Consider the following 12,066-nt stretch of genomic DNA (forward strand, 5'->3'; position numbering starts at 1 on the left):
TCCTTTACCCTCTCTTCGATTTTTGAGAAAGTAATCATGTTGGGAGTCTGGCTCTCGAGATTCGGAAGGCGATGCCTCTTCGATTTGGAGCAAGCAATCTTGTTGGGAGTGTTTTCTCGAATGTGAGTAAAGGTTGGGCATGTTTGCTAGTCTACCTTGCCACGAAGCACAGAGGTTGACACACAGGGACTTTCTAATTATCCAGCAGTGGTACTGTTCCTTTACCCTCTCTTCGATATTTGAGAAAGTAATCATGTTGGGAGTCTGGCTCTCGAGATTCGGAGGGCGGTGCCTCTTCGATTTTGGAGCAAGCAATCTTGTTGGGAGTATTTTCTCGAATGTGAGTAAAGGTTGGGCATGTTTGCTAGTTTACCTTGCCACGAAGCACAGAGGTTGACACACCGGGACTTTCCAATTATCCAGCAGTGGTACTGTTTCTTTACCCTTGTGGGTAATAATATGGTTGCTAGACCTTCAAAATTTATGTGTCTAAACTTTGTTAGTGTTGTTTCTTTGCTATTCTTTTACCCTTCTTGGTCAGAGCGATGTAGTGTGAGCTGCAAGCTTCACGTGTCTCAACTTTGTCAGAGAACTTTGGCAAAGTTATCTGTGGTACCCATGAGCTACTATTGCGTGTGGGAAGTGGGTGATTGAACAGTACGATTCATGTGTTTTCTACTTCGCCAGAAATTTTCGACAGAATGCCCATAATTTCCGCAAAGCTGAATGTGTGTGTGACAGGTGCTGACAAGGCTGGAAAAGTAGGTGCCTCTTCGATTTCTGAGATCGGCCCTCGTGGTCTCTGAACAGCCCAGCTTTTGAGAAAGCAAGCCTCTTTGATTTCTAAGATCGGCCTTCGTGGTCTTTGAGCAGCCCAGCTTTTGAGAAAGCAAACGCCTCTTCGATTTCTGAGATCGACCCTCGTGGTCTCTGAGCAGCCCAGCTTTTGAGAAAGCAAACGCCTCTTCGATTTCTGAGCAGGCGCCTCTTCGATTTCTGAAGCTTCGTCGAGTGCAGATTTTTATAGGGGCTGACATTAAGTTCCAAAGCACACTTGAATATCCACCAGTAGAAGCTCCATTCTTGCACTTCTAAGATCTTGATTTGTCCGACCTCTTCTCTCTTCAACACCTTTGAAAATGTCTGGCCCCTCCGACCGTCGTTTTGACTTGAACCTTGTTGAAGAGGCAGCCCCGCCTTCTCCAGACAACATATGACACCCATCCTTCGTCTCCTCTACTGGTCCTCTTACCGTTGGGGATTCCGTGATGAATAATGATATGACCGCTGCGGTAGTGGCCAGGAACCTTCTCACTCCAAAAAATAACAGACTACTTTCCAAACGGTCTGATGAGTTGGCTGTTAAGGATTCTCTGGCTCTCAGTGTTCAGTGTGCAGGTTCTGTGTCTAATATGGCCCAACGCCTATTTGCTCGAACCCACCAAGTTGAATCATTGGCGGCTGAAGTGATGAGTCTCAAACAGGAGATTAGAGAGCTCAAACATGAGAATAAACAGTTGCACCGGCTCGCACATAACTATGCTACAAATATGAAAATGAAGCTTGACCAAATGAAGGAATCTGATGGTCAGGTTTTACTTGATCATCAGAGATTTGTGGGTTTGTTCCAAAGGCATTTATTGCCTTCGTCTTCTGGGGCTGTACCGCGTAATGAAGCTCCAAATGATCAACCTCTGATGCCTCCTCCTTCTAGGGTTCTGTTCAGTAATGAGGCTCCGAATGATCCCCCTCCGGTGCCTTCTCTTTCTGGGGCTCTACCGACTGCTGAGACTTCTCCTAAGCAACCTTTGTGAAGGCTCTCTCTTGTTTGTTTATTTTGACTCAAGTATATGTACATATTTGTAACTTATCGGGGATATCAATAAATAAGCTTTCCTTCATTTCAACGTATTGTGTTAAATACACCAAAGCCTTCTTCACTAAGTTCTTTGAATTTTCTTTTGTTGAAGCTTGTATGTTGAAGCTTTGTGAGTGGAGCATGTAGGTTAAGGTAGTGTTCCCTTAATTTCCCGAGTGAGGAAAACTTCTCGGTTGGAGACTTGGAAAATCCAAGTCACTGAGTGGGATCGGCTATATGAATCTTAGAACGCCATTGTGTTCTGTCCTGTGTCATGTCCTCCGTTAGATCCAAGTACTCTAAGTCTTTTCTTAGGGTCTCTTCCAAAGTTTTCCTAGGTCTTCCTCTACCCCTTCGGCCCTGAATCTCTGTCCCATAGTCGCATCTTCTAATCGGAGCGTCAGTAGGCCTTCTTTGCACATGTCCAAACCACCGTAACCGATTTTCTCTCATCTTTCCTTCAATTTCGGCTACTCCTACTTTACCCCGGATATCCTCATTCCTAATCTTATCCTTTCTCGTGTGCTCACACATCCAACGAAGCATCCTCATCTCCGCTACACCCATTTTGTGTACGTGTTGATGCTTCACCGCCCAACATTCTGTGCCATACAGCATCGCCGGCCTTATTGCCGTCCTATAAAATTTTCCCTTGAGCTTCAGTGGCATACGACGGTCACACAACACGTCGGATGCACTCTTCCACTTCATCCATCCAGCTTGTATTCTATGGTTGAGATCTCCATCTAATTCTCCGTTCTTTTGCAAGATAGATCTTAGGTAACAAAAACGGTCGCTCTTTGGTATTTCTTGATCTCCGATCCTCACCCTTAACTCGTTTTGGCCTCCATTTGCACTGAACTTGCACTCCATATATTCTGTCTTTGATCGGCTTAGGCGAAAACCTTTAGATTCCAACACTTCTCTCCAAAGGTTAAGCTTTGCATTTACCCATTCCTGAGTTTCATCTATCAACACTATATCGTCTGCGAAAAATATACACCAAGGAATATCATCTTGAATATGTCCTGTTAACTCATCCATTACCAACGCAAAAAGGTAAGGACTTAAGGATGAACCTTGATGTAATCCTACAGTTATGGGAAAGCTTTCGGTTTGTCCTTCATGAGTTCTTACGGTAGTCTTTGCTCCTTCATACATATCCTGTATAACTTGGATATATGCTACTCGTACTCCTTTCTTCTCTAAAATCCTCCAAAGAATGTCTCTTGGGACCCTATCATACGCTTTTTCCAAATCTATAAAGACCATGTGTAAATCCTTTTTCCCATCTCTATATCTTTCCATCAATCTTCGTAAGAGATAGATTGCCTCCATGGTTGAGCGCCCTGGCATGAACCCAAATTGGTTGTTCGAAACCCGTGTCTCTTGCCTAAATCTATGCTCAATGACTCTCTCCCAGAGCTTCATTGTATGACTCATTAGCTTAATACCCCTATAGTTCATGTAATTTTGTACATCGCCCTTATTCTTGTAGATAGGCACCAAAGTGCTTGTTCGCCACTCATTTGGCATCTTCTTCGTTTTCAAAATCCTATTAAAAAGGTCAGTGAGCCATGTTATACCTGTCTCTCCCAAAACTTTCCACACTTCGATTGGTATATCGTCTGGGCCTACTGCTTTTCTATGCTTCATCTTCTTCAAAGCTACAACAACTTCTTCCTTCCGGATTCTACGATAAAAAGAGTAGTTTTTACACTCTTTTGAGTTACTCAACTCCCCTAAAGAAGCACTCCTTTCATGTCCTTCATTGAAAAGATTATGAAAATAACATCTCCATCTGTCTTTAACCGCGTTCTCTGTAGCAAGAACCTTTCCATCCTCATCCTTGATGCACCTCACTTGGTTTAGGTCTCTTGTCTTCTTTTCCCTTGCTCTAGCTAGTTTATAGATATCCAACTCTCATTCTTTGGTATCTAGTCGCTTATACATATCGTCATAAGCCGCTAACTTAGCTTCTCTCACAGCTTTCTTCGCCTCTTGCTTCGCTTTTCTATACCTTTCACCATTTTCATCGGTCCTATCCTTGTATAAAGCTTTACAACATTCCTTCTTAGTCTTCACCTTTATTTGTACCTCCTCATTCCACCACCAAGATTCCTTTTGGTGTGGGGCAAAGCCCTTGGACTCTCCTAATACCTCTTTTGCTACTTTTCGGATACAACTAGCCATGGAATCCCACATTTGGTTAGCTTCCCCCTCTCTATCCCACACACATTGGGTGATTACTTTCTCTTTGAAAATGGCTTGTTTTTCTTCTTTTAGATTCCACCATCTAGTCCTTGGGCACTTCCAAGTCTTGTTCTTTTTTCTCACTCTTTTGATATGTACGTCCATCACCAACAAGCGATGTTGATTAGCCACGCTCTCTCCTGGTATAACTTTGCAATCCTTACAAGTTATACGATCCCCTTTCCTCATTAGAAGAAAATCTATTTGTGTTTTTGACGACTCACTCTTGTAGGTGATCACATGTTCTTCTCTATTCTTAAAGAAGGTGTTGGCTAAGAAGAGATCATATGCCATTGCAAAATCCAAGATAGCTTCCCCATCCTCGTTTCTCTCCCCAAAACCATGGCCACCATGAAAACCTTCATAGTTGCCTGTCTCCCTGCCCACATGTCCATTTAAATCTCCTCCTATAAATAACTTCTCCGTCTGAGCAATTCCTTGCACCAAGTCTCCAAGGTCTTTCCAAAATTTCTCCTTCGAACTCGTATCCAACCCTACTTGAGGTGCGTACGCACTAATCACATTGATAAGTTCTTGTCCTATTACAATCTTGATTGCCATGATTCTATCTCCTACCCTCTTGACATCTACAACATCTTGTGTCAAGGTCTTATCCACGATGATGTCAACACCGTTTCTCGTTCTATTTGTGCCCGAATACCATAGTTTAAACCCTGAGTTTTCTAGATCCTTTGCCTTACGACCAACCCACTTAGTTTCTTGTAGGCACATAATATTTATCCTTCTAAACATAATACTAAGCGGCAATAAAAACATTTTCTTATTAAAACATCTTTTTCTCGGTTTCTTTTTACTTTTATTTTTTATTCGTAATTATTAATTTATTTTTTTTAAAGTAGAAACGAGAAATCTCCACAAGCAATTTTTTATTAGAAACTAATATCAAGATTCAGACAAACAAAAACAAATGTAAAATGCAAGAAGAAAATAAACGAGTCAGAACTCGGGGACTGGTAAGTCCTCATCTGACGGCGGAGCCAACACCCACTCTCCACTGCTCTCATCAAGCACCATCCCTTTGTTCTTCTCCACCCACCAGCTCGCCGGCACAAAACACTCCTTCTTCAGAAAATTACTCGACTTGTTCACCAACGCCACGCTCCTCTTCACCCTCAGCTTAAACTCCCCCTCCTCCCCGTTCCACCCCGCCACCACATGCAGCATCCCCTGCAAATTGTGCCAGTCCCCCGCATCTTTCGACTCCTTCAAGAACGGCGACTTCCTCGAATCTATGACCAGCTCCGTCCCGACGTCCACGTACCCCAGTAGTGGACTCGGGTAAAGAGGTATGAGGTCGATGGTGTTCCTTGTGTGCAGAATCTTCAGATTTGGGTACTTCTCGATCCTTGCTTTGAATGCTTTGTTTCCGACTTGTGGACTCCCGAATACGAAAGCAGCAACTGGGATATCAGAAACCCCATTTTCCACCAGATCGAAGGCGCTTAAAATTGCTAGACTTGCTCCAAGGCTATGGCCGGTGACCGATAAGCTGAGGTTTTCGTTCTTGTATTTTTTCCGGAGATCGTTGATTTTAGCCCGGATTTGGTCTCTGGCGCTTAATTTCGTGAATGGCGATTTGGGGTGGTCGGAAGTGTACATAGAAAGCCAACCCCTCATGACTTTGGGCACTTTCTCATTGTCGTCGTCGTCACTACTGCTGGTACTACTACGTCCACCATCGGTTTGATCTTTTGCCGATGTGGGATCAGGCCGCAACAGAGACGCCGCGGACTCGAGCTCAGCTCCTAACACGTTAACCCATTCGTAGTTTGTGGTGGTGCCGCGCCATGCTACGTAAATTTCACGTCGGCCAATGGCTTGGCTGACTTGGTCGGAAGTTACGGCGATGTAGCCGATCCAGTTAGACTCGCGGTCCCACGACTCGCGAGACAGAGAGTGGAGAAGCAAGGCTTCGGGGACGCTGACTTGTGCGGTGGCGTAAAGGAAGCAGGAGACTTGGTAGTTGGCGGCGTCTTGGAGCATGACCTTGTCGAAGAAGGAGTGCTTTCCGTAGCGGCTGGATCCGCAGTACTTGGAGTTTTGGTCGTTGTTGAAGGCGTCGTAGGTGGCCTGGCAGAAGTCGCCGCACCGGAGGATGAGGGTTAGGAGATTGAGGTCTAGAGGGTCCAAGAGGCCGTCCCAGTTGTTTGAGCCGAGAAGTTGCGCCCATGCTGAATGATCAACTGCTTGATCGGTGGCCATGGTCGTCGTGGGCGGGAGAGGGAGGCTTACTGTTTCTGTATGTTTAGCATTGTGGTTGCCCATTGTTTTTAAGTTTGGAATTGTAGCAGATTGGGATATCTACCATTTGAATAGGATGGATTGTGAAGGGGATAAGAAGTGGCTGGTTTTGGTTGTGTGATGTGATCGAACACTTTACCAGTTTTTGGGATTTAACTGGCTGCTGAAAGAATCAGCAGTCATTTCTGCTCATTGCCAATCATATTTGGACACATGTCCAAATTGTGACTTTTTAATCAACTTGAGCACGTGTTCAACGGTGATTGTCAGTGAGCAAGAGTGGCTGCTGATTCTTCATCAGCCAAGCATCGTTCCATTGTTTGTAGTCTTTCGATTGCGAAACACGAGGGAAACATGGGTGTATAAAACTGTCCATAAAAGTGGGGTTCTCTTTCCCCACACTAATTATATTTTGACAATTGTGCGCATAGAATGAACAATGACAAAGAAGGCAATTAATTAGTTGATGTTCTTTTGTCGGAGGGATTTTTACCGAAAATACATTACGTATTACTATACAAATAAAGAAATATATATGTAAAATATTAATAACTTAAAAAATAAATTTTTTTACAATTTATATAAAAATATATAATATATCATATGTGTTCCGATCATAATGAAAATTTTCTAATGGGCAAATGCTTTTTAGCTTCAAAAACAAGGAGGTCTCGTTTGATAGTTCGAACTGTACTGATTATTTCAGTCAAATAAGATAAATAATCATCGAATAGTATTGATTAAATTAATCGAACATTAAATACAATAATAAACTATGGACCGTATTATTTATATCATGTTTGGTATATAGGGGATTGGATCCCATCCGGATCCACTTTGTGGGGATCATAAGGATCTCTACATCTTAATCATTCATCGTGTATCGTACGATAAAAAATCATTTGATTTTTTTTATTTAAAATTAAATACGAATAATATCTGATAAAAACTTACCATATAATATACTATGAATGACTAGAATGTAAGTATTTCTAGCATCCCCACCAAGTGGATCCAGAGAGGATCCTCTTCCGGTACACAACATTACTTGAATATAATTATTACAAAAATTTCTTGAAAACATCCAAAAATTACAGAAATTTATGGTAAAATCCAACTTTTAGGATCTTGTAAAACAAATTCACACACAGATCAACAAAAAACAATCCACACACCGATGAAACATCTAGCACAAATTTCAACTGCAAATCAATCCCCACGGATGCGGACCCAAGCTCGAAACATCTTCGTCCTCGTCAGGTAAAGTCAAGCTCCCTTCCTCTTCCTCGTCCTCATCATCCTCTGCAAAGCCCACCGAATTACCATCCCACTCCATTAATTTTTCTTCATCATTCGGAAGAATTCGAATTTTCGTCTTCTTCCTTCAACGCATGGAAAGTTCGATTGGAATTGTTGTTGTCAGAGATCGAAGGCGAATGGAGGAGGTGGGAGCTGTTTGTGTAAAGGAGGGCGGAACAGAGAGAGAAATAAAAGAAGACGATGAAGAAGGATCTCAGACGAGAGAGAACAGGTGTCGCGAGTCTGCGAGAGGGACGAAGTGAGCAGGCGCTGTGACAGAGGGAGGAGTGCTACGAGCCTGCTAAAGAGCGACATAGTGAACGAGAGAGGGGCGAAGTAACCGAGAGAGGCCTACCCGACTAATAATACATAGGTTTAGGAGAGGAAAAATAGTCGGGTGTGAAGGGTATAAAATAAGTGGAGTGGGATTAATCCAGTGCTTATTTAATACAGAACTCACCAAACACCCACTTCGTATTATCGATACTATCCAGTCGTCTTATACGGTGTGCCAAACGAGATCAGAGGGTAAATCTACAGTGAATGCCTCACACACTGGATTTGTTCGCCCCTCTTTTTAACAAACGATTTTATCTACACTAAGAGAGTGTGAGAGTAAGCTAAACCTCAAAATAGGCTAGCTATAATGTGGTTCAAATTTGCGTTTGACGAGAACCGAACCTAAGACCCCTCACTTACAAGTGAAAAGAAATATTACTAGACTGTAGATTTATCACTGTTAAGTGATAGTGATACTACCGCCTCTTAGTCACAGTTAAATGAGTTTAAATTTCAAAACTTGTATAGTGGATAAATATAACTCTTAAAATTTAAACTAATCAAATAGTAATAAGTAGAGTGATGAGCAAAAATGCAGCCTCATTCATATATCACTCGTTACATGAAACACAAATGTCTATTTGACAAGTGGTGTACTCTTTTAGGTCATTGCTATTAACTACATTTGAAGGATTTGATAAAATTCATCAAAGATGAAGAATTAGAGAAAGAAAGTTTAGAGAGGGAAAGTTTACGTGGTACATGAACAACCAATCATCTAATGATGTGGAACACTTAATACTCCTCCCCAATTTCAAGTGGGCATCCCATTTTCCCCTTATTCTCCAAGTATGATTTCAATCGTGCTCTTCAAGTGTTTATTGAATGTTAAGTGTGGGCTCAATCAAGTGACCACCAATATGTATTAGTTAAGAAAGAAAACCTCTCTAAATGAAGGAGAAAAAAAAAATAGATCAGTCGTGCATGTGAGTTAATACTTGTTGTAAATGCATGTGGGGTCAACACATCAATTGACAACCAACCACCTTATAGCTCCTGTCACTCGCCATCTTTTACTATTACTTTTATAGAGAAATTTTTAGTTGTGACGAGAACATAAGTGGTACATCACGTGTTTTAATAAGAATTGTGGGAAATTTATTTTTTAAGTTATTAACTTTTTAGCACACATATCCCACCATTTATTTAGTGACATATAGTGTACCACTTCATGTACCGATCACACTGAAAAATCTTTCACCTGTATGGGGCTCGTAATTTGATTAAGAATACGTATCTTTGAATACTCAAAGAGGAATGTTACTTTTACATTCCTCCTACCCTAAATATTATTTGTATAAAAATATAAAAAATAAAAACTTCTGAATATCATGTAACCTTCTTACTAACATTTCATGTTGCACAGAACACATAAAATATCTGAACACCTAAATGGGAAAATAAATCTCAGTAAACCTTGAGCAAAATATACACTTGGTTTATATGAACTCGCATTAGATAAGATATAAAGCTATTTATTACCAAACAAAATTCAGGGTTGAATAAGGAGAGAGTTCATAACATGAATATGCAAATAGTAAAGTGATACGATGCCGTGCCAAAATAATACATGCATAGCAGGCATGTATTACCAAACAAAAATGAACCAAAAGCAGCGCAAACTGAAACCCATCACTCACTAATGCTATGCTACAAATAAAGAACTAAGAGATATAAAAATGTACATTTCATGTATTTCTCATCGGCATTTCGAACATAGAATAATTACTATTCCTAGAAAAAAATAAAAATAAAAAATTGAAAATAAAATGATCATCAAACAACCTAGTTTGTAATTCCGATAAGAATGTAGTTCATTTACTCTAGCAAAATATTCTTCATAGCCACTACTATTCCCACACCTAGTTTGTAACGTTCTGCTATTAGCATACCACGTTGGAAATAAAATGACAACGTTTTTTTTTTTTTTTTTTGAACAAAAGTTTAGGAAAGATTGATTACTCACCACCAGTGCCACAAAGATTTACGCGTGACACCAACTTTCAACTGCCACCTGTATATATTTATGTACGAATTTACAGATCACGCACCAACGAGGACTATTGTAGTGGGACTCGAACCTTGATGGGGGCGACACAAGATAAGGACCTTACCAACCCTCGTTGGCAAAATGTTTTTTGATTTACTTGTAACTTGTATAATGGTGTTTGATAATTATTTTGTTTTCAATTTTATATACAAATTTGATTCTCACCAAAAATGAATTTGAACCACATTATTGCTAGCACATTGTGAAACTAAGCCCACCCTCCTCCCCCTTGGTGTAAATAATATCATTTGTTAAATAAAAATGCAAATAAAAAACCTTTCCATTTTAGTTCCTACATCAGTATAAAATGCTATTAATCGAGTGTAACTTAGGCTACCCAAAAATATTTAATATGAATCACAATCTTAATTAGGTAATTTGCTTAAGTGGCGCCCAGTGATCAAGTTTTTATTGTAAAAATATACAATGGTGGATTTATTTGTACAAAAATTGAGTTTGAATGGGTAAAGTCATATTTTCTATTTTGATTATTTGTATTATAATTGATAATTTAGTAACATATATTTAGAACTTTAACGAAAATGGGCATTCTAGTGAGAAGGAAATGACACTTTACCCCTTATTATACGTTTGTTCACTTCTAGATCGATATATAATATATAATTAGTTTGGACAATTCTATGTAAACATTAAGCCTATAAATGGGCATTCTAATGAGAAGGAAATGACACTTTGATTTCTCTTTTCTCAATCTCTCTCGTTTTTCTCTTTCTCCCTATATTTTATTTTCAACACATTATCAATGACGCTTTTGATTTTAACTTTTAAGTATGGAGATGCCTTATTCGAGTCCTAAACAAACTGAAATTGTCAAGGATCAGAATATGTCTTAGATAAATATGAATTATCGCATTTAAAGCTTCATAATGTCACATCCCAATCCGGGGTCCACCACATCTTGAGCCCGCTCCACCGCCGTAGCACGATATTGTCCGTTTTGGGCCACGACTACGCCCTCACGGTTTTGTTTCTGGAAACTCACACGTGAACTTCCCAATAGGTCACTCATCATGGGATTGCTCTCGCGCACTACTCGCTTAACTTCGGAGTTCCGATGAAACCCGAAATCAGTGAGCTCTCAAAAAGCCTCATGTTAGGTAGGAATGATAATATATATATAAGGATCACTCCCCTGGACGATGTGAGATCTTTCAAATAATGGTGAGGAGGACATAGGTCATAGATTTAAATATTGTTCTTATGCTCAGGAGCTGTGGATGATTGACAGCAATTTACCTGTGATTTCCTTAGTTCCCTCGGTTAATGATTGGCTTAATAGCCTGGATTTCATTGACAAAGAAGACTTATCTGCTCTTAGTAAAGTTTTGTTTGCCTGGTGGCAAATGTGGAATGACATAAATGATTTTGTCTTTAGGCAGATAAAGCCTAATCCTAGTCGCAGCTTTAAGATTTTTTCTTCTCTAGCTAAGAACTTCCTTCTTGTCAACTCTAAAGTTAGATTGGATAACCAGAGTATCATAAAATAAATTTTGATGGCTCTATTATTGGTTCCTCTGCTGCCGTAGGATTCATCATCAGAAACCATCATGGGCATCCTCCTGTGGCTGGGGTAGGGAAGCTGGGGTAGAACACAATTATTGTTGCTGAGGCTTTAGTTGCTAGGGATGCTCTTCAATTGGCAAAGTCTAGGAATTTAAAGAAGATTAAGAATTAAGGGGACTCTAAGATTGTCATTGAGGCCATCTTGGGAAAGTGTAGGGATGACAACGGTTCAGTTTGGGGACGAAAATGCTATATTCATCCCCATAACCATGAAAATTAACCATATCCATAACCGTATATTAACCATCGGGATTATCCATAACCATATCCATCGGGTAACAGATTTTCAATTGGTTATTGGTTATATCCATCTTCGTCAAAAAAAAAATAAAAATATATATATATATATATATTCATCCAGTTGACACATTATAAATTTTAGTAGATACTAATTCCGTTATTAAATAGCAACATCCAATTA

The 12,066-nt window shown here is 40.1% G+C and overlaps 1 protein-coding gene across 1 annotated transcript; it reads right to left on the reverse strand.

Annotated features, from left to right (window-relative positions):
* Positions 1-4,981: 4,981 nt before the first annotated feature.
* LOC114819544 (phospholipase A1-IIdelta) lies at positions 4,982-8,008 on the reverse strand. The gene has a single exon (XM_029088639.2). The coding sequence runs from the start codon at positions 6,395-6,397 to the stop codon at positions 5,069-5,071; it is 1,329 nt and encodes a 442-aa protein (XP_028944472.2). The 5' UTR covers positions 6,398-8,008; the 3' UTR covers positions 4,982-5,068.
* Positions 8,009-12,066: the final 4,058 nt, after the last annotated feature.

The sequence above is a fragment of the Malus domestica genome, chromosome 09 (assembly GCF_042453785.1).
Source record: "Malus domestica chromosome 09, GDT2T_hap1".
NCBI classification, from domain to species: domain Eukaryota; kingdom Viridiplantae; phylum Streptophyta; class Magnoliopsida; order Rosales; family Rosaceae; genus Malus; species Malus domestica.

What these genes read in the sequence shown, in the direction of transcription:
- LOC114819544 (XM_029088639.2), bottom strand. Translation starts at nt 6,397, where the DNA reads ATGGGCAACCACAATGCTAAACATACAGAAACAGTAAGCCTCCCTCTC.